This window comes from Hypomesus nipponensis, chromosome 17, assembly GCF_054491055.1.
Source record: "Hypomesus nipponensis isolate SF chromosome 17, ASM5449105v1, whole genome shotgun sequence".
NCBI classification, from domain to species: domain Eukaryota; kingdom Metazoa; phylum Chordata; class Actinopteri; order Osmeriformes; family Osmeridae; genus Hypomesus; species Hypomesus nipponensis.
Window position 1 is genome coordinate 15,157,437 of NC_140377.1, and position 21,633 is coordinate 15,179,069.

Below are 21,633 nucleotides of genomic sequence, written 5' to 3' on the forward strand. Positions count from 1 at the left end.
TTTCTCCAACTGTCCTATCAATAATATGAAGAGCCAACCTTGAGGCTGGCGTTGGAGCGAGGATGTGCCAGGTCATTGAACCTCCATGACTCTGCACCAGGGGTCTCCACCCTTGCAAGGGGCTCTGGGAGGAGAGAGGAGCCCCCTCCGGATACGGGAAAGATCCCCAGAGACAGGGGGCGCTCTTTTCTGCAGGAAATAAAACAGAAACTCTCCATTTCAAATGATAAAATGTCCATGCAAAGCGTTTAACAGGTGGTGGTTTGTAAGTGGTTATCCAATAATGAATGACTAAAAGACCCAAGATCTTCACAGAAATTGGACATATTTCATGTTAAAAAGTCATGACCATGGCCTGGGGTCAGAACTCACCTGACTCTGCCCAGTGTTCCGGAGTCAGAAGACTCGTTCTGCTGCTGGAGTTTGATTCTCTCCACGTGCTCCATGTAATTGTGGATCATCTAGAGACATAATATAACAAGTCAGTTAGGAAACTTAACATTTAGCAATATCAATTAAGTTTGACCTTTTCTGCTTTCCCTTCCATCCCCATTTCTATCCATATATATATATTTGTTTACCTCTGTGTGTCTCTGATGGAGTGAGTTGAACTCTTTTTTCAGCTCTGATTCTCGCTCCTCCAACCTGCCAACTGAGAGACGACAGCAGTCTTTGATGAGAACAACTAAATTCTCAACCACAACAACTGTGTGTGAGTGTCACTCACATTAATTACAACCCTGAAGTTTTCGTTGCTGCACACAGACCACTGTAATAGCGGTCCACATACTGCTGTGTAATGACTGTAAGCCACCACTAGATGTCCCACATGCATCGTACAATTAAAGAGATTGGTGTTGGCGTGTGCTACCAGTGTGAGGATTCACAGATCTAAAAGCTTAATCTCTGTCAAGTGATTTTAAAAAGGGACGATTTAGGAGGTGACAAAAACACCTAATCCCCACATTAGCTTGTCAGGTTTAGCCTAATCCAGACGTACCTGTGTTGTTGGCACCAAATGAGTGTTTTGAGACAGTAAGATGGTGACACGGTGCTGTATCAGTGGATACATAATAATAATAATGTATTACTTTAGCAGATGCTATACAGTACAGGGAAGATTTGAACCTGCAACCTCATGATCTGCAGTCATATGCTCTAACCACTGAGCAATACCCTCCCATGACTGTAGTTGTCCATTCCTTATGATGTCACCAGGTTGTGGTGTTCTTGTAGTAATATTGGCATCAGATTCCCATGTTTTGATCTTGACTGACCAGGAAACGTTAACAGTCAGACAGAAGGAATGTGCTCATGTTAAATTACACTACTTATCTGGATCTCACTCACTTGTTTAATGTCAGTTTAGTGAACAGATGTATACTACAAATATTAAATTGAAAGATCTCAATTACACAGAGTGTAGCCATGGATTAATTTATTTAACCAGCTCAGTCCAAAGTTACTGTATAAATACAGGCCAACTCTGTCTTGAGAGACACAAGTAAATGCTTACGAAAACGCAGGGGGGTAGCAAGAACTTGATTAATCAAAGCCCATTCGCTCGTAAAGTACTGTGGACTAAGTAGAATAGAGTCTGCAAACAGCATGATGACCAAATAATTATTTACCATTAACTGGGCGTGGCAACAGGGCAATCACAGATGGTTAACTCATTTTGATGGAGCTCATCGCTTCACATGGTATGTATAGGTGAGTGAGTGAGTGAGAGTGAGAGAGAGAGGAGAGAGTACGGTGCACGCTCACTTTGGTCTACATAGTTTTTGATTTTGAGTTCCAGCTGGCGGGAATTGGACTCCATTCTTCCCATGTGGTTCTGAAGGTCCTTCTTCTCCTGCTCCTGAGTGTCCTCAAACTCAATGAACTTCTGCTCAGAGACACACACAGACAGACAGATTGAAGTTAAAATAGATTGCAAAAGAAGACCCACTAAGAAACTCAGGACACTAAAACCTAACCCTGGACCTCTGTACATTAACTCAGGTTATGTTTTCCATATTTCCACCATCTTCCACCACCTTCCTTTAAAGCCCCTCCCAAAAACACATGAACGCGCTGCCTGACTACTGCCAAGAGGTAGGTTAGACAAACAGTCCATCCAATCATTGCATTCGGTCCGAACGCTGTCCAATAATTTAGTTTGGGCCAAACAAAATTATTGGTTGTGTTTATTACAGTCCAATGACGCCCCCAGATATCAGATTTATTTAACCCATTAACCCGTTAAGGAGTAGCATCGCACATGTGATCGTTCGAAAGCGGGCCCCACAGCGCAGCGTTGTGTGATTCTGAACATTCCAAGCGACTATTTTCCGATAGACAAAACTATATGACAAACGCTATAGTATGGCTTCAAAATTGACAATTAGGAGGCTAACAAGTAACACTAGCAGGTAGTAGCATTGCTACGCGTATTAAGCTAGGTTGCTAGGTAATGGAAGCTAACTTAAGCTAGCTATCTTCCGTTTTGGAAAAATAACTCACTCTGGTGGAAGCGTTGGAAATATCTAGAACTCACGCATCTAAAGGTTAATGATTAACATCACAAATATGTGCTTCGAACATTCCAATAGAACATTTTCCGATGACAAAAACTATGCGACAAACGTTTTAGTATGGTTTCAAAATGTACTAATTAGAAGGCTAGTAAGTAACACTGCATGGTAGTAGCATTGCTACAAGTTTAATGCTAGGTAACTTAGCCCGGCAGCTATGTAAGCTAGCTAGCTACCATTTTGAAAAACGTTACTTGCGCTGTGGGGGCTGTCGGAAATATTTGGAACTCACTAATCTAAAGGTTAATTTTATGGTCGAACCATTAGATTTATAGGTTGCTATGGTGATGTGAAGTTTATTTCAACAAATATGACAAAAGTATATATATTTTTAAATGTCAGAGGAAGTAAGAGTATTGCCCAGTGGCTCTTGACTGGGTAAGAGCTGATGCCTAACACAGGGGCCTGGGTTATAAACCAACTTGCCTATTCCTGCGCATGTTGTCTCAGAGACACACACACAGACAGACAGATTGAAGTTAAAATAGATTGCAAAAGAAGACCCACTAAGAAACTCAGGACACTAAAACCTAACCCTGGACCTCTGTACATTAACTCAGGTTATGTTTTCCATATTTAAGGTTCTCTTCAACATCCTCTTGGCGTGTCAGAGGAGTGTGTTCTGAGAAGGAGGGATTGTGAGCTTCTACATCCTGCCCAGCTGAGCTGACAATTCCTGACTATTCCGGACTTGAAAAAAGTGTGTGTGTGTGTATTTGGTTTGTGGGACAGGAATTTGAGAAAGTGTCAGATTTAGGAATAAATGCATTGACATTTTTGTACCAACCACCCTCAATACCAATTAGCAGACTGTAAGGATAGCCTAAATGTTTACACAGTTTACATGGTGTTCCAGAATAAATCTGCCAACTCTACAGGTAGTATTCTTAGCAGCTCATTCCCATTCAAACATACCACACTACAAGGAAATTTCAGAAAAATAAGATGAAGGTTCTGGGTCTGACAACGGGTCAAAGTTAACGCAGAGCAACCAAACTACAGAGGTTCTGTCTAAGCCAGGGATGTCGAACTCCGGTCCTCGAGGGCCGCTGTCCTGCAAGTTTTTGATGTTTCATTGCTCCAACACACCTGATTCTTGTCCTGGAAATAATTTATTTCCCAATTTTTGGGCCTTACTCACTTCTATTCTAGGGATAGGGTAACAGGACAAGTCTGTATTAATTTGGTGTTGTTTTGGTGTGTTTACATGTGGTTGTCTCACTGCTTCAGTGTCACTTTCTCAACTAAGAGGCATAAAATACCACCACATGCTGTGGCTGCTCTAAAGCCCAGACCATGGGAATTTAGAAAGACAGACGGTCAGAGTCACAACCATTGACTGTAAAAAGAATGGATGACGTGTCTCCGCTTCCTCCCACTGTAAAAAAAAAAATGAAGGACCCACCCATACACTCGCCCGAACCAGAGCCATATAAAAAAGAGAGTTGCGACACTTCCATAGACTTCCATTGTTATCGAAGAATGCGGAAGTAAAGCGTGTCACATGCGATCTTAAGTTCCAAACATTGTATTTTCCAATGTTCAACCCCATTCATTTTCAGTGTTTCCGAAGCAAATTAGCTGGTAAATGGATCAAATTATTGTATTTTTCGGACTGTAAGTTGCTCCGGAGTATAAGTCTCATCAGTCAAAAAATGCGCCATGAAGAGGGAAAAAAACATACAAGTCTCACTGGACTATAAATATCATTTATTTTGAAATGTATTTCACAAAATCCAAGACTAAGAACAGACATTTAAAATGGAAAGGCAATTTATTCAACTACACAATAGCACACAGAACAAAAGGCTGAATAGGTGTCCGGTATGTTAACATAACACATTAACAGTTATTCAGCTACACAATAGCATAAAGACATGGTCGTCAAGTTTTATCAAAAGCTTGGAGTGAGATTCTCCTCCCCCGAGACAATCTTTCACGTGTGTTCACGTCTATTGTTGCTTACCTAGTAAGGAACGTACGCTTGCCCAGAACCTTCACTAGTGCGCCCATTAATGAATACAACCTTTGCAGGACAACTTGGCTGGAGTTGCCTTGGCAGCGTGAGAAAGGCTAGGTGTGGCGTGAGAGCGTGTGGACGGACTGAAATGCGTGTGTCTCACGGTCACGGTGAGGCTTGAGAACCCTGAATTAAGAACATTCCTGGGAGGCAGAATAAGCTCAATTAAAATAACAATTTAGCGAGTCCAACAAGCAGGTTACCGGTAAGCTAGTTCACCATCTCATTCCACATCACTGAATCCGTTGAACTAGTTGGTTTATGTCAGTCAGTATGAATTAACATCTAAAAACATGTTAAATTATCGCACCTGACTAAGTTGCAAGACCAGCCAAACTATGAAAAAAGTGTGACTTTTAGTCTGGAAAATAAGCTAACCCATTTCAGGAATTTCAGGTCCACTCACTAAAAACAAACCTGACCCTCTCACTGGACATATTGTATAATAAAACGTTTTATTGAATGCTATTGGTTTCCTTGTATATTCTGTTCTTTTTACCAAACTCCTTTATTGGGGTGTGCTTGCCTTCGGCGAGCACAAACCATTGTTATCTCACATATATTTAGTGTGTTTGCTGCAAGCAAAAACACTATTGTTATTCTGCATACTTATTATTATAATTAGTGTTTTCTGCAAGCAAAAACACTATTGTTAATCTGCATACTTATTGTTGGAATGCTGCTTCAGCATTCCAAGTATTGTTCTTTGAATCTTTATTCAGCATCATCTTCTTGTTCTTCTATTTCTTCCATGACACCTTTTATTCAGCGCCTTAAAATCTTCAGCTATTAAAACCATTCAGCTATCAAAACCATTCAGCTATCAAAAAAATTCAGCAGTTTCAGGCCATGGGTGCTGTGACTTTTCAGCTTTGTACCTCTTATGCTTGAATTAATATAAATCAATATTCATAATATTTTTAACACGGGTTTCCAATGGAGTTTTTTCAAATCCTATCAAACTTCTTAAAACTTCTTCAACTTCCAAATCCTTCTTCTGCCTCAATCTTTCAGCTATAGCCACCATTTAAACTCTAAAATGTTGACAAAACCCAAAACTATTTTTGAAAAATTCAGCTTTTTGATATCTATTCAACTTTTTTCAATATCACTGATTATGTTTCATAACTTTTTCAAACCGTTTCTGAGATTTACAACGGATGGCGTTGAAAAAATATTTCTAGTTTGCCAGCATTGCCACAATTTTCGCTCTTCATGCTTCGTTTTTGGATCAATAGATAGCTAATTTTGTGCTGGTCGTAGACAGTTGTCTGTGGAATCCAACAGACTTACACATTTACTCAGAGCCCCACGAAAGCGAGACAAAGTCCAACTCTCGCCCCATAGAGTCCAATGCAAATCTGGTGACAAATTTGTCAGAAAAGGCAAAAACAACCAGATTTAGAAACTGCCGGTAGAGTCGTATTTCTGACCGCACAGACATATAAAGGACATCTCTGGTTTCGTCAGAGTCTTGGGTCTCGGAAAATATCATTATTTTTGGGATTGGACGTATAGTTTTGCGTATAGGTTAACTTGTTTGAGGTGTGGATTCTTGCTAAATTTCTGGTATTCTCTGCCCTCAGCGCATTAGCAGCCATAGCTGCACCATCACCGTGGCAATCACACAAACACGCGCCAGTCTCTTACACAGGTGATTGGTATTAGCTGATTAGTGGAGACAACACAAGCTATTCAGTCAACTCGTCGCATTAAAAGACTAAGAGCACCACAACACAACTACTACCACTACTGCTATATCTTATGCCACACTACAACTACTAATTCTGCAGATGCTGCTAATATCTCTTTTACTAACTACAATGCTAATGGTACTGTTTTGTTCTACTACGCCACTGACTGCGTTCACTTGACCATGAGAAACCCGATAGCAATTGTTGGTTTATGCCAATAATACGATTACTCCGTTTACATGTGTAATTAGTTATGCGATTACTCAAACACGTCTACATGATTCTTTTTATGAATCGTTGTATGCTCCACGGACAAAACTTGCACCATCATCCTTCTGCAACAAAGTGTCGCCGTGTCTTCCTGTATCAGCCTTACTGCTGTATGTTTCATTCAATCAAAACATTGAATCCTACTAAGAAAGCCGAGTAAACGCACTCAATGATCGGCTACTGATATTACTATCCCAACTATAATTTCAGCTGTTAAAACTATAATATTCTTGTTACAACTAGCTTGCCTACTACTTATTCTGTTTAACAGTTCAACTTTCAGCTTCTCCCGCATTGTAGGCTATTTAAGCGTGTTGATGCAGTTCAGCTTCCACACTGCCACACTAATTCCTTTTGAGGTTGCGTCTCAATTGTGGGAAGAGTATGAGGAGATGTTGGAGATGTTCTTCGAAGCTAACGAAAAAAAAAGAGCGGTGTTACTAAGTGGGGTGGGTGCAGCCACTTATGGGTTGTTGCGGAGTTTAGTTAGCCCACAGGCACCTAAGGAGGAAACATATGCTCAGCTCACCACGATTCTGAAGGCTCATTACGACCCGACACCGAGTGAAAGCGTGCAAAGGTTTAAGTTTAAGTTTAAGGTTCACGCATACGGAAGAGCAGTGAGTCGATAGCGGACTATGTGGTGGCATTACGGAGGTTGGCCCAGCATTGTGTATACGAAAATTCACTGCCGCAAATGCTGAGAGACCCACTGGTGTGCGGAGTGAACAATCATAGAATGCAACGTTGACTATTGTCTGAAGGGGGCTTGACGTTCGAGGGCCCTGAAGTTGTGTTTGGCTATGGAATCATCGTCAAAGGACGAGAAAGAGATGCAGGGCCAGTTAGCAGAGGACATGGCTCAAAGTGACGGTGGAATGGCGCACACACAGTGCACGTGCAGGGCGCACACACAGAAAGGACATTGCCGGTAGTGATAGTTGAGGGGGATGGACCTAACCTACTGGGGCGAAGTAGGGGGGAGTTGGGCCTGGCATATCAGTTGGTGAACAAGGTGGTGTCAGCACCTCCATTGCAGCTGGAAGAGAAACTCAATAGACATGCTGGTGTTTAAGGAAGAGCTGGGACAGCTTAAAAATTTCAAGGCGAAGATCGATGTAGACATGGAGGCTCAGCCAAGATTCTGCAAACCACGGCCGGTGTCATATGCGGTAAAGCCACTAGTAGAGAGGGAGCTACAGAGGCTGCAGGATGACAAGATCATTGAGCCGGTGCAGTATGCAGAGTGGGCAGCGCCCATTGTACCAGTCAGGAAGCCGGACGGGTCAATTCGAATATGTGGGGATTACAAGCTCACAGTAAATCGTGCATTGCGGCTGGATCAGTATCCAATTCCTAGGGTGGAGGACCTGTTTGCACAGCTGAATTGGAGACAACTCTTCACCAAATTAGATATGAGTCATGCCTATCAGCAGCTGGTCCTGGAGGAGGAATCTAGGAAGTATGTCACTGTCAACACACACAAAGGCCTGTTTACCTACACCCGCTTACCATTTGGGGTAGCGTCAAGTCCTGGGATTTTCCAAAGGACCATGGAGGGGATCCTGGGGGGAATCCCACACGTGGCCATCTACTTGGATAACATTCTGATCTCAGGACCCAATGACCGAGAACACCTGGAACATCTAGAGGAAGTACTCTGGTGATTGGAGAACAACGGCCTTAGGCTAAAAAGAAGCAAGTGTGAATTCATGGGTAAGGAGTTGGCGTTTCTGGGACACAAAATAGATGCCAGAGGGTTGCGTCTGCTGACAGACAAGATGGAGGCTGGAACTGGAGCCCCTCAACCACAAAATGTCAGTGAGTTGAAAGCTTACCTGGGGTTGTTTAATTATTCCCACAGATTCCTACCAAAACTCTCCACGCTGCTGGCCCCGCTACACACCTTGTTACGGAAAGGGGAAAATTGGTCATGGGGTTCGAGGCAGCAGAAGGTATTTGAGGAGTCAAAAGTGCTGCTGCAGTCCTGTAGTGTGTTAGTACATTATGATGGCAACAAACCTCTCATCTTGGCATGTGATGCCTTGCCCTACGGGGTGGGGGCAGTACTTTCCCATCTAATGACGGATGGTTCGTACAGACCCATAGGATTCGTGTCAAGGACCCTCAATCCCGCTGAGAAAAACTACTCCCAGCTAGACAAGGAGGGACTGGCAGTGATGTTTGGAATAAAGAAATTTTGTAAATATCTGTACGGGAGACAATTCACTATTGTGACAGATCATATGCCGCTAATCTCACTATTCAGTGAGATGCGAGCCATACCACAGATGGCGTCGCCCCGGTTACAGAGATGGGCAGTCACACTGGCAGCGTATGAGTACACCATGGTTTACAAGGTAGGCCGGGACCACGAGGACGCTCTGAGCAGACTGCCTCTGGAAGGGAAAGAGCAGACAATGCCTGAGGACGAAGAGAGAGTAATGCTGTTTGAAGATGTTGAAAGACCTCCAGTTAATGCACAGCAGATAAAGCAATGGACTGACAAAGATCCGGTGTTGGCTTGAGTGAGGGACTACATCCTGCAAGGGTGGCCAAGGGAAGTGGGAAATAAGGTATTCACACCATACACCTGGCGTAAGGATGAGCTCAGCATACAAGAAGGATGTTTGCTGTGGGGAGGACGTGTGATTTTCCCTCCACCGGGATGGAATGCTTTGTTGCGGCAACTTCACCAAGGCCACCCAGGAATCACTAGGATGAAGGGGTTGGCACGCAGCAACATGTGGTGGCCGCACATGGATGCCGAGGTGGAGGAGCAGGTGACGGCCTGTGGGACATGTCAGGAAAATACAAAACAGTCCGCCAGTGGCCCCATTACATCCGTGGGAAGTGCCAGACAAGCCATGGGAAAGAATCCATGTTGATTATGCAGGTCCGTGGAAAGGGAAAATGTTTCTGATTCAGGTGGACGCATACTCAAAGTGGATTGAAGCGCATGCGGTGAGTAGGTCCACATCGGCTGTCACGATTGAGTGCCTGAGACAGAGTTTTAGTCAACATGGCATACCCGAGGTTATGGTGTCGGATAATGGCAGTTGTTTCACCAGTGAAGAGTTCCAAGACTTCATAGAGAAGAATGGGATAAGGCACATCACTACGGCACCATATCACCCCTCTTCTAATGGCTTGGCGGAGAGGGCAGTGCAAACCTTTAAGTCACTGGTTTAGAAGAGCACAGGTGACTCAATGGACACCAAAATCGCACGAGCACTGTTCAACTACCGTATAACCCCTCAATCCACCGCAGGAAAATCACCAGCTGAGTTATTGTGCGGTAGGAAGTTGAGGTCAACGCTAAACCTAATACACCCAGATTTCCAAGGCAAAGTGCGCGGGAAGCAGGAGAAACAAAAGTATTACCATGATAGGCATGCCAGAGCAAGGATGCTTGAGGAAGGCGACTTAGTCTTCACACGTAACTACAGACTGGTCCTGTATCCTGCTAAGTCACACTCGGGAACGGACAAGTGGTGAGATGACACATTTGACCAGGTGCGTGGCAGAAGTTCCCCAGTGCCAAGGAAACCGGAGGCCTTACCTGAGGTTTCACAAGTGGAACCACCAATCGGACCTGAGACACCTTTCTGCGCTGATGATGACGGCATGGCCGCCGAAACAGCCGATGAACTGACAGAGCCATTTCCGGCAGAGGAACAACCAGTAGTGAGAAAGTCTAAGCGAGCTAGAAAGGCTCCAGATTACTTCTCTCCAAGCTGGTAAAAACAGACGTTGAATGGTTGCCATGGCTGTGATTAGTTTAGTAGTGAGTTCCACATACACTGGACAAGAATGCGTCCTGTAATCTCACTGGGATGAGGTAGTCCACCCAAATCCCTATCTTATGGATGTTCTTTGTATGTATTATTTATTTGTTATGATATGATTATGATATGTATTTATTAGTGCTGTCAAACGATTAAAATATTTAATCGCGATTAATCGCATTAATGTCATAGTTAACTTGCAATTAATCACAATTAATCACATTTTTATCTATTCTAAATGTCCCTTGATTTCTTTTGTCCCATTCTTTTTTCTAATTTTAATGCTCTTATCAACATGGAAAAGTGGTTTGGATTGCTTCGTGCAAATATTTTTTTTATTGAAAACAACATTGCAATCGCCTGGCTTTGACGAGGGGGCGGAGAATTCGCATCAGCTGTGTGCTTGGCCATCAAGTGGTATTTCAGACTGGACGTGCTGCGATGATAGCTCAGTTTACAACGACAAAACACACAGATCACTTTGGTCTTGTCAATGGAACCATTTGGCAACTTTTTCAGAATCTTATTGGCATCCATTTCGGCGTCTCGCGCTCGCCATTTATGACGATGGGGGTAACAGAAAATGATGTGTTCAATTTGGGAGTTAGCTTCTACTAGTTTTCTCTGAGGGGAGGGAATGTTGTAAATTAAGAGAAAAGCCTACCTGCATTAATCCCCTAGGGGGAGGTAACGTTGGGTTTAAAAGGTATAAGACACGGTGTTAGAGAGACATAGGGCAGAGAAGAAGTTTAGGCCGTGGCTATGCTATGTTGGTGTGCAGTGGACAATAAAGAAACGTTTAATCAAACCATCGTATGGTCGTGAGGATATTACATTAAGCACTGAGCTTTGTTAGATGATGCAGTTCAGCTTCCACACTTCCTCTTTTGTGTGAATCATACATTTTTAAAATTAATTTCAGCTTGCGGGTATTTTCTCATTTCTGTATTTTCAGCCATAAAAAAAAAAAAAAATCAGATTTCAGCATTCCAACGCATTTTCAGCAGGAAATGCATGTTCTAGTTATTAATATTCCTCCCACTTTTTTCCATCGCCTGCTCCTTTTGCAACGTTTAAGCCAGAAACACTGTTCAAACTTCACTTGATAAAGTCTGAACTGCTCAAGTGTGCTATTACTTTTCTCACAGATTAAAGTTATTAAAGTTTAAAGTGCTTAAAAAAATGAATGTGTTTCAATGGTTCAGAATTTTCAAGTCAAATTCAATTGTGACGTCATGCAATGACAGAACTTTCACAGAGTAAATTTTTTACACTGTTTAACACTTTCTTGCCTGAATCGACCTGCCGTAGCTTGCCTTGTCTTTGACGTGTATGTGATTATGACACGGTGGGTCAGGTACGATGGACGTCTGTTCTGCAAGACATTTGTCTTGAAGACAGTAACAGTGGGCTTGCGGGCATTGTCAATGCAAACTTCCCCAACTATGACCCACCCCAAGCGCTGGGCAAAAGGCGCATTGTTAGGGCCGTTAATCTGTTGTCTCACTTTATGAACACGGATAAGGTCTCTCCCTAATAAAATGAGAATCTGTGCTTCAGGGTCAAGTTCTGGGATATGAGGAGCCACAGGCCTCAGGTGAGTGTGGGAAAGAGCAACCTCTGCTGTGGGGATTTCTGACCTGTTGCTCATGATCTCATTGCACTCAATGAGTGGGGGCAAATCCAGACACCCTGGGCCGTCGACTGCTTCTATTTGGAAACCGACTGCTTTCCTCCCAGCCATTTCAGTGGTACCAGCACAGGTCCTCAGCAGGTAAGGTGCAGGGTTACCGCCGATGCCGAAGAGCTGGAAAAACTCAGACCTGGCAATCGACTGCCATGCTCTAAAACTTTCAGGCTTATCGTCAAATGTATTTAGCCCTGTAGTAACTAACTCCCTGCGGGCCAGATACTTAGCAAGGTCCATCATGTCAGGAGCCCGATTGACAGGAGAAGGGCTCTTTGTGGCATTCCTAGCTGAATGGTCTTGGAAGACTACACGCTTGCCTTGCTGCTGACAGACTCTGGATGGAGAGTCAGAGTATGAGGTGGGGCATCGAGGTAAATGGGACTAGTGCTCTGACTCAGAGGTGTGTCTTGATGGTGGTGACTCTTTGAGACTGAGAGGAGATCTGTCTGGAAGGGGAGCGTTGGGGTTGAGGCTGGCCTGTGCATGCTGTGCCACATACGCCTCCGTCCGCTGCTGTACCTCCAGTAGTGTTAAGGCGCTCTTGGGACTGAGCATGTTATCATACTCCATCTCAGCTGCCGCCTCTAACACCTCAGCCTCTGCATTGGCAGCAGCCGCTGCCTTTTCAAGTTCCAGTGCTTGTGGGTTCGCTTCCAATGTAGCCTTTTCCAGGTCCAATCTAGCTCTCTGTATCTTTAATTCTAGCTTCAGCTGTGCCTCTGGCTCTCGCTGCTGCGCCGGTTACTGAGCACTTTGAGGCAGACGAGTGCCTGGATCCGGACACTGATGGTGCATTTTCTGCTGCTTGGGTCTCCATGGTTAGCATAAATCTTTATGATGGTATTGACTTTTCACTGTACTGTTCTCTCTATGTGTTGTGCTTCCTAGCGTCAACCTAGATTCAACAGCGAGCCAAACTCCTGTTTCAAGAGCCAGGAAAATGAGCCTCTTGCTCCTTTATTGACTATTAGTCATTGACAACATTGAAATGGAGTGAAACTACAAAATAAAGAGAAAGTAGAATAATGCTTAGTTATAAAATTCATACATAACTGATATTACTAGCTCTAAGCTAGAAAACATAACGCAACATATGCGACAGTAGTATTTAGCAATTGTAGCGATTGAGTTTGACTACAACATCCAAATCATCATCAAGGTTACAATATAACTCATTGTATTTAACTTAATGTACATATTACGATCGTTTAAAACTTACAGTCATTGCTTTCTTTAAGATTCACACATCGGATTGAAAATACATAAAATTGTTATTTTGCTATGTGACAGTTGATAGTTGCTATGTGAACGATGCCTGGTTTGTTTGCATTCCAAACATACAAACATTCCAAACTTGCTTTCATATCAAACACATTACATCACGTGAACATACAAACGTTTCAAGTTAGATTAACCCAATACATAAAACACATTATGGACAGAATAAAAACATTGTGGGCAGAACAAGACCAATTATTTGTAAACATTTGGGATGCGCGCGCAATGTGGTTGCAGAAAACCGGAAAAGGATAGCATTTTAAATGGAAAAAGGACCACACGGATAATACAAATAGTTAGATTTTAAAAGACCAAAAAGGTTGAGGAGGACAGCCTTTAAGACAGAAAGCAATTACCCATTGATCTGTCGCATCAGAATTTTGATTTGGGTCACGAAAGTCTTGAAATTTGAGTGAGAATGTCGCCCGGTACAGACCGCATAGTCGAGCGGCAACCATGTCTTCACGTCATGTCACAAAGTTCATAATTTTACAGTTTTACAGTCAATTTTACATCTAAAAAGTCGAGCAGGGCAGCTTTCAAGAGATATGGGGATTCTGCTTTTAGCCAGCTGGTCCGATTATTTTTCTGATTTGTTTAAACTGGCAATCTGAGTGAGACTGCGTCCCCGTTACACTGTTTTGACGTTAGCCTCAGTCAGACTCGCTCACTGGTAGTGTGCACAATGTTGTCTTTCACTCCATTATACACTACAAACGTCAGGGAGGACTTCCCAATGTTGATACGAGCCTGATGAAGATAGCCAGCATCTCGGATTTCTTTAACTGAGCCTGTTTCATTCGTCATTTGCCTGAGAAAGCGACCTCCGTTAGCCAGGCTAGTATTGCCCGATCACTTGGTCAGGCTATTTAAGGGTATCGGGGTCAAGTGACTTTTGTGCATAGACGAGTGAAACGTAAATGTATTTCTCCAAAGGCCAAGAGCCTCAATAAGTTAATATCAAGCCCTTTAATCCAGTGTCCAGAGATATATGATGACCCGATCGACACTCCAAGTGTAATAGACCGGGGAGAAGTTCGTCTTTTGCAACCGACATGCGCAGTTGAGCCTGCTTGACAGTTGTGTGACGTAGGGTGATATTTGGTCTATATGCAGACTTTTTCAACCTGAACTGTTTACACCATTTTGAAGACAAGATATAGGGCTTTCTAATGATGTAAATATTGATATGATAATGTTAGGCAAATCATCCTTTATCAAGACGATTTCAGAGCCATTCTGACAAATCTTCTCCGTCGTCAATACTTTTTTAGAAAACATATTTTTTAACCACTTTCAATACAAGATAGAGGACAGGTTAGAAATGTGCGTAATATTGTCATGAATTCAGAACAGAAGACAGATTTAAGATAGACTATTTTGTTTAAAAGTTATGACCACTGAAGTGATGAGTGGGATAACGCAATTCCAAGCTAGCGCGATGGCTCTCCACAACAAAAAACGGTTCAGCTTTTTTACACAATCGACCAATTTGGCCAAACAAGATCTCAAACATGATCTTAAATTGTACATAATCTAGCTAGATCTACCTCTCCTCTACTTGGCTCTCAACGAAGGCGGTTGAATTTTCTGCGGTTGCTGCAGGTCCATATGCTGCTTGTCTACCCCCCATTCCCCTTTGCAAGTGTCTTTGTAAATGTTTTGGGCTTATGTGCTGAGGTTTTTGCCTGTTCCCACACTGTACTCCTCTAGGAGCATTGTCTGGGGGTTGCCTTTTTCTCTCCTCCTCTCTCCTCATGTCATGCTATAACTTTTCTAGTTGGCGTCGAAAATGGCTGCCTAGGTAGGCTCTCCTGCCAAAGTAAATTCCTTGTCTGTGCAAACTTTCATGGCGAATAAACACCAACTCTGATTCTGATTCTAGATCATTTTTCTTTAAGCAAGTTTCACAGAAATCTGAAAAAATCGAGGCTCAACACTGTTATAGCTGACCATCAGCCAAACCGGCCAACAGCCAATCCGGGGTTCACGAAAGGCTTACTGCAGCTGGCCATACTACGAACAAATGCTTCGTAACTGAAACGTTTTTACTTTTAATTGACGATATTGAACACAGATGTTAAGAAACTTGTCTTTACTCTAAATATCTTCTCAGTTTTCAATTTGTAGCAGTAAATCTAATACAGTAGGAATTCTCCGACGACATCTGCTCGCTCCACTTTGACAAACATGTTTTCTCAGTCCACCATACATTGACAAGCTAATTTTCGAGCACTTTCAATACAAGATACAGGCCATGTTAGAGTTGATAAATATATACATAATTGTGTGGGCAATGTAGAACAGCAGACAGATTTGAAAAATGATCTTTTGTTTTAAAGTTATGGCCATTCTAGTGACGAGTGCTTACAAGGCTAGCTACGACTGTCATCATAGCTGCCATAGAACAGCGAAACTAGCTACGTCTATCGTTCGTTACCTACAAACAAATGCTTCGTAACAGTATTTACTTTTTATTGGCGATAATGACAGCAGAGGTTAAGGAACTTGTCTTTAATCAAAAGATCGTCTCCGTTTTCAATTTGAAGCAGTATCTAGCTTACTGTAGGAAATCTCCCATTGCATCCTCTCTCCAGCTTCTTCGGCTAAAGTCCGATGCCAGATGGACAACGATAACGACGCATGCATTATTCACGCCTACAGTGTTACTGTAATACAGTCTGTAAAAATACCACTTTGACACACTTGCAAGAAATGATCCGCTGGTTAGATGTACCATGATCTTATTTACCACCCACAATAGTTCAGCTTTTTTTGCAGCAGCATTCTGAGTGAGAGTATAGCTTTGGCAGTTGCACAGCAAAGTCACGTAATGTGACGAGATTGAATTTAAAAGTATAAAAACCTCACCCAGGGACAACGACAACATCGGCAACCCTGCACCACGGATTATTATTTAGATGTCATCTTTAAATTCAGTGTCTGAACAGAACTGGGGGACTGATTAGTTTCTCCTCCACCTTGAACCTGAAACCTAGATTGTAGGTTTGCTGACAATGACAAACCGTTGCTACGTTACAAGAATCAAGGAACCAATGCGATTGGCCAACGCTCTTCATCACTGTATTTAAGAGCTAGAAACACTGTTCCACTGTTCAAACTGTATTTCTGTTTACACATCTTCCAATTATTAATACTTATTAATTCAGAATCAGAATGCGTGTTATTCGCCAAGAAACTTCAAACAGACGTGGAAGTAGAAGTGCACCATCATTGTCTTTGGCAGGTTGAATTTCTTCAGCTGCCGTAGGAAGTACATCCTCTTGTGTTTTCTTGGTGAGGGAGCTGATGTTCAGTTCCCAATCGCGGCAGAACTCCAGTGTTGACTGGGGTTGCACAGGGTAATGGGGGTGACTGTCTTCAGAGCATAACATAAGTCTTTAACGTTTATGAAATTAGATAAGATTTTCTTTCAAGATTTTTTTTCATCACTCTTTTTTTCTCAATTTTCAACAGTAAGAAAATATTGCAATACATAACAATGACATATACTTTTAACACTGTCTCACCATTTTGGTTTCAAATCAACACTTTTTCACCTTCATACTGCTGACATACTTTTGTCTGCTATGATATTGGTAACTGTTATGCAATATACTCTTCATCTCTATATTTGCTCATTTTTTCTAAATTCAAACTTTCTGATTCTGTCTTTCATTCTTTAATACTTTAAACGCTTTAAAATATATGAAAGTCAATAAGATACTATTTTCATCAGTATTTTCTCAATTTTCAACAGTAAGAAAATATTGCAATGCATAACAATGACAGATATACTTTTAACACTTTTTCTCACCATTTTGTTTTTAAAGCACATACCTCTTTTAAACATTTTTTAAAACCTTCACTATTCAAGCCATCAAAACAATCGTTTCAACTGCTTTCAGCAAACACACACATTTTCTTCAGGAAATGTACCTTTTTCTAGTTGTGAGAATGCTGTTAAGCATTCTCACTATTGTTTTTCTGTTTCTCTTTATTATTATTATTGTGAGAATGCTGTTAAGCATTCTCACTATTGCTTTTCGACTTCTCAATTCTTCCGTTTTTTGGCCTTTAACTAGTCCAGCATACTTTCACCGATTCCTACAATTTTTGTAACGTTCAGCTCCTTCAGGAGATGATGGCTATGACTCCTGGTATTTCTCACTTTTATACTTTCTAAAGAATTAAGGTTTTTGTGCAAATTAAAAATTTAGCTCCTTCTTGATTTTTATGATATTCAACTAAATTGACAAACAAATTCCTCTGATGTTCATATAGTTTAACTTACAGAAACAAGTTATACCTTAAAATTAGTGCTGTCAAACGATTACAATATTTAATCGCGATTAATCGCATTAATGTCATAGTTAACTCGCGATTAATCACAATTAATCGCACATTTGTATCTATTCTAAATGTCCCTGATTTCTTTTTGTCCCAATCTTTTTTCAAATTTTAATGCTCTTATCAACATAGAAAAGTGGTTCGGATTGCTTTGTGCAAATATTTTTTTTTATTGAAAACAACATTGCAATCGCCTGGCTTTGACGAGGGGGCAGAGAATTCGCATCAGCTGTGTGCTTGGCCATCAAGTGGTATTTCAGACTGGACGTGCTGCGATGATAGCTCAGTTTACAACGACAAAACACACAGATCACTGGTCTTGTCAATAGAACCATTTGGCAACTTTTTAAAAGCAAACTTTCCATTCAGAATTTTATTGGCATCCATTTCGGCATCTCGCGCTCGTCATCCACTCAAAACGTAACGTTAGCCTACTACCACAGAATGTCTAATATCCGTAAACGGGCTCTGCTACTACTCTTTAGCCGGCTCACAAGCCAAACGAGTGTTTGGCGTGCCTGTTGTTTTGTTTCCGGTCTAGCTAGATCCGGTGTGGTGTTGTAGTTTTTCTAACGTCGGTAGTTGTTGCAACAGCATGTGAAAAAAACTACAAAGTTTGCTAGGCCAAAATGAGAGTTAATCGTGCGATAAAATAATTGACGCCGTTAATTTGGGTTTGCGTTAACGCCGTTAATAACGCGTTAAACTGACAGCACTACTTAAAATGTAGGAAAACTTGTCCTCTTTCAGCCAATGTAACTACTAAAGAGCTCACATTTACAGATTTTCAGCTTTGAGCCTTGAAGCGAGAGCAGCCTTTCAAATTCTCTCTAATTTCAATGGAGAGGTGGGTAAAATCCGTCAGAGAATTTCGAAAGTAGACGTGTTTTTAAACTGCCGGTGGAGTCGTATTTCTGACCGCACAGACATATAAAGGACATGTCTGGTTTCGGGAGAGTCTTGGGTCTTGGAAAATATCCTCATTTGATTGGACGTATAGTTTTGCGTCTAGGTTAACTTGTTTGAGGTGTGGATGCTAGGTAAATGTTGGTTATTCTCTGCCCTCAGCGTGTTAGCGATCATAGCTGTACCATCACCGTGGCAACCAAACAAACAAGCACCATGAAAGCAGAATTGGGTAACGTTTTGGAAACTGCAGGTTGAGTCGTATTTCTGACCGCAGAGACATATAAAGGACTTCTCTGGTTTCGGCAGAGTCTTGGGTCTCGGAAAATATCCACATTTTTTGGATTGGACGTATAGGTTTGGCCCTCGGTTAACTTGTTTGAGGTGTGGATGCTAGCTAAATGTGTCATTCTCTCTGCCCAGCTCGTTAGCGAGTACAGCTGCTCCATTGCCGTGGCAACCAAACAGACAAGCACCATGAAAGCAGAATTGGGTAACGTATTGGGAACTGCAAAAAGAGTTGTATTTCTGACCGCACAGACACATAAAGGATATAAATGGTTTCGGCAGAGTCTTGGGTCTCGGAAAATATCCGTATTTTTTGGATTGAACGTGTAGTTTTGCGTCTAGGTTAACTTGTTTGAGGTATGGATGCTAGGCAAATTTCTGTTATTCTCGACGAACCAATAAAGTTCATCATTCATCAAACCCGATTACTAGCAATTGTCGGTTTATGCCAATAATACAATTACTCCGTTTACATGTGTAATTAGTTATGCGATTACTCAATAAACACGTCTACTTGATTCTTTTTTATTAATCGTTGTATGCTTCATGGACGAAACTTGCACCATCATCCTTCTGCAATAAAGTGTCGCCGTGTCTTCTTGTATCGGCCCTACTGTATGTTTGAATCCTACTAAGAAAGCCGAGTAAATGCACTCAATGGTAGGCTACATCTGCTACTGCTATTACTATCCCAACTATAAATTCAGCTGTTAAAACGATAATATTCTTGTTATGACTAGCTAGCCTACTTCTCCTGTTTAACAGTTCAGCTTTCAGCTTCTCCCGCATTGTAGGCTATTTTAGCTCTTAGCTTTGTTAGATCATGCAGTTCAGCTTCCACACTGCCTCTTTTGTGTGACTCACACATTTTTGAAATTAATTTCAGCTTTCAGCTTGCGGGTATTTTCTCATTTCTGTATTTTCAGCAACAACAAAAATATATATATATAAAAAAAAAACGTTCAGCTCCTCCAGGAGATGTGTGCTGTGTTTTGGTATTTCTCCCTTTTATACTATTTTTTTTTAAAGGTTTTTGTGCAAATTATTCTCCCTTTAAAAGTAATGGTAAATCCTTTCAAATCATTAAAAAAGCTTTCTCTTTCAAACTTAACTACTTCAGCATACTTTCAGTCCTCCTCTTTTAAACTTAACTACTTCAGCATACTTTCAGATAGAGACACCATTCAACCTTTAAAATGTTCACAAGACATTCAGCTTATAACTTTCTACAAAATTTTCACTATTTTCAGCTTTTTTAGCATGGTCAGCTATCCCCATTCAGGTTTTCAGCATTCTCACTGCTGTTTCGCAGGAAGAGCCTTTCCTAGTTATTATTCCAACTTCTTAGTTCTTCCGCCGTTTTTTGGCCTTTAACTAGTCCAGCATACTTTCACCGATTCCTACAATTTTGGTATCAAAACGTTCAGCTCCTTCAGGAGATGATGGTATTTTTGGTATTTCTCACTTTTATACTTTTTAGACAATTAAGGTTTTTGTGCAAATTATTCTCCCATTAAAAGTAATGGTAAATCCTTTCAAATCATTAAAAAGCTTCCTCCTCTTTCAAACTTAACTAGTTCAGCATACTTTCAGCTAGAGACACCATTCAAACTTTAAAATGTTCACAAGACATTCAGCTATTCCCAAATGATTCGGCTTTTTCAAATATTCAGCCAATTTTGAATCGTGACAGTTTTAAATACATGAAAAATGTTGCTCCTTCTTGATTTTTATGGTTGAGCAGCCAGCAGAGTGGCACACATTTTCTGATATTCAACTAAATTGTCAACCAAATTCCTATGACGTTCATATAGTTTAACTTACAGAAACAAGTTATACCTTAAAATGTAGGACAAATTGTCCTCTTTCAGCCAATGTAACTACTAAAGAGCTCACATTAACAGATTTTCAGCCATGAGCCTTGAAGCGAGAGCAGCCTTTCAAATTCTCTCACTAACTTCAATGGAGAGGTGGGTAAAATTAGTCAGAGAAGGCCGAAAGGAAGATGATTTTAAAACTGCCGGTAGAGTCGTATTTCTGACCGCACAGACATATAAAGGACATCTCTGGTTTCGGCAGAGTCTTGGGTCTCGGAAAATGTCCTCATTTTTTGGATTGGACTTTTTGCGTCTAGGTTAACTTGTTTGAGGTGTGGATTCCAGCTAAATTTCTTATTCTCTCTGCCCAGCACGTTAGCGATCACAGCTGCGCCATCACCGTGGCAACCAAACAAACACGCACCATGAAAGCAGAATTGGGTGACGTTTTGGAAACTCCCAAAAGAGTTGGGGGTCTTGGGTCTCGGAAAATATCCTTATTTTTTGGATTGGACCTACAGTTTTGCGTCTAGGTTAACTTGTTTGAGGTGTGGATTCTAGCTACATTTCTCATAATCGAGCTAGCGCGATGGCTCTCCATAACTAAAAACGGTTCGCCTTTTTTTCCACAATCGACCAAATTGGCCAAACAAGGTATGTACATTGAGCTTAAAGTGTACATAATCTGGCTAGATTGTTTTTATTTGAGAAATTTTACAGAAATCTGCAAACATCGAGGCTCGACTGTCATAGCTGACCGTCACGAACAGCCAAACCAGGGCTGGGGTAAGTGTTTGCTGCAGCTGGCGTTAATCCTACGAACACACGCATCGTAACTTGAAAGTTTTTACTTTTAATTGACGATATTGAACACAGATGTAAAGTAACTTGTCTTTACTCTAAATATCTTCTCCGTTTTCAATTTGAAGTTGTGCATCTAGCTTATGTAGGAAATC

At 41.5% G+C, this 21,633-nt stretch overlaps 1 protein-coding gene across 1 annotated transcript in view; it reads right to left on the reverse strand.

The window, feature by feature from the left end:
- The window catches only part of LOC146253672 (C-Jun-amino-terminal kinase-interacting protein 4-like), a 138,313-nt gene that overhangs the window by 103,288 nt on the left and 13,392 nt on the right, over positions 1-21,633 (reverse strand). The window contains exons 2-5 of the mRNA XM_084678627.1: positions 1,768-1,888; positions 582-652; positions 373-461; positions 39-189 (exon numbers count right to left, since the gene is read on the reverse strand). Of these exons, the coding sequence (XP_084534753.1) occupies positions 39-189; positions 373-461; positions 582-652; positions 1,768-1,888 (432 nt within the window). The remainder of the gene's footprint in view (positions 1-38; positions 190-372; positions 462-581; positions 653-1,767; positions 1,889-21,633) is intronic.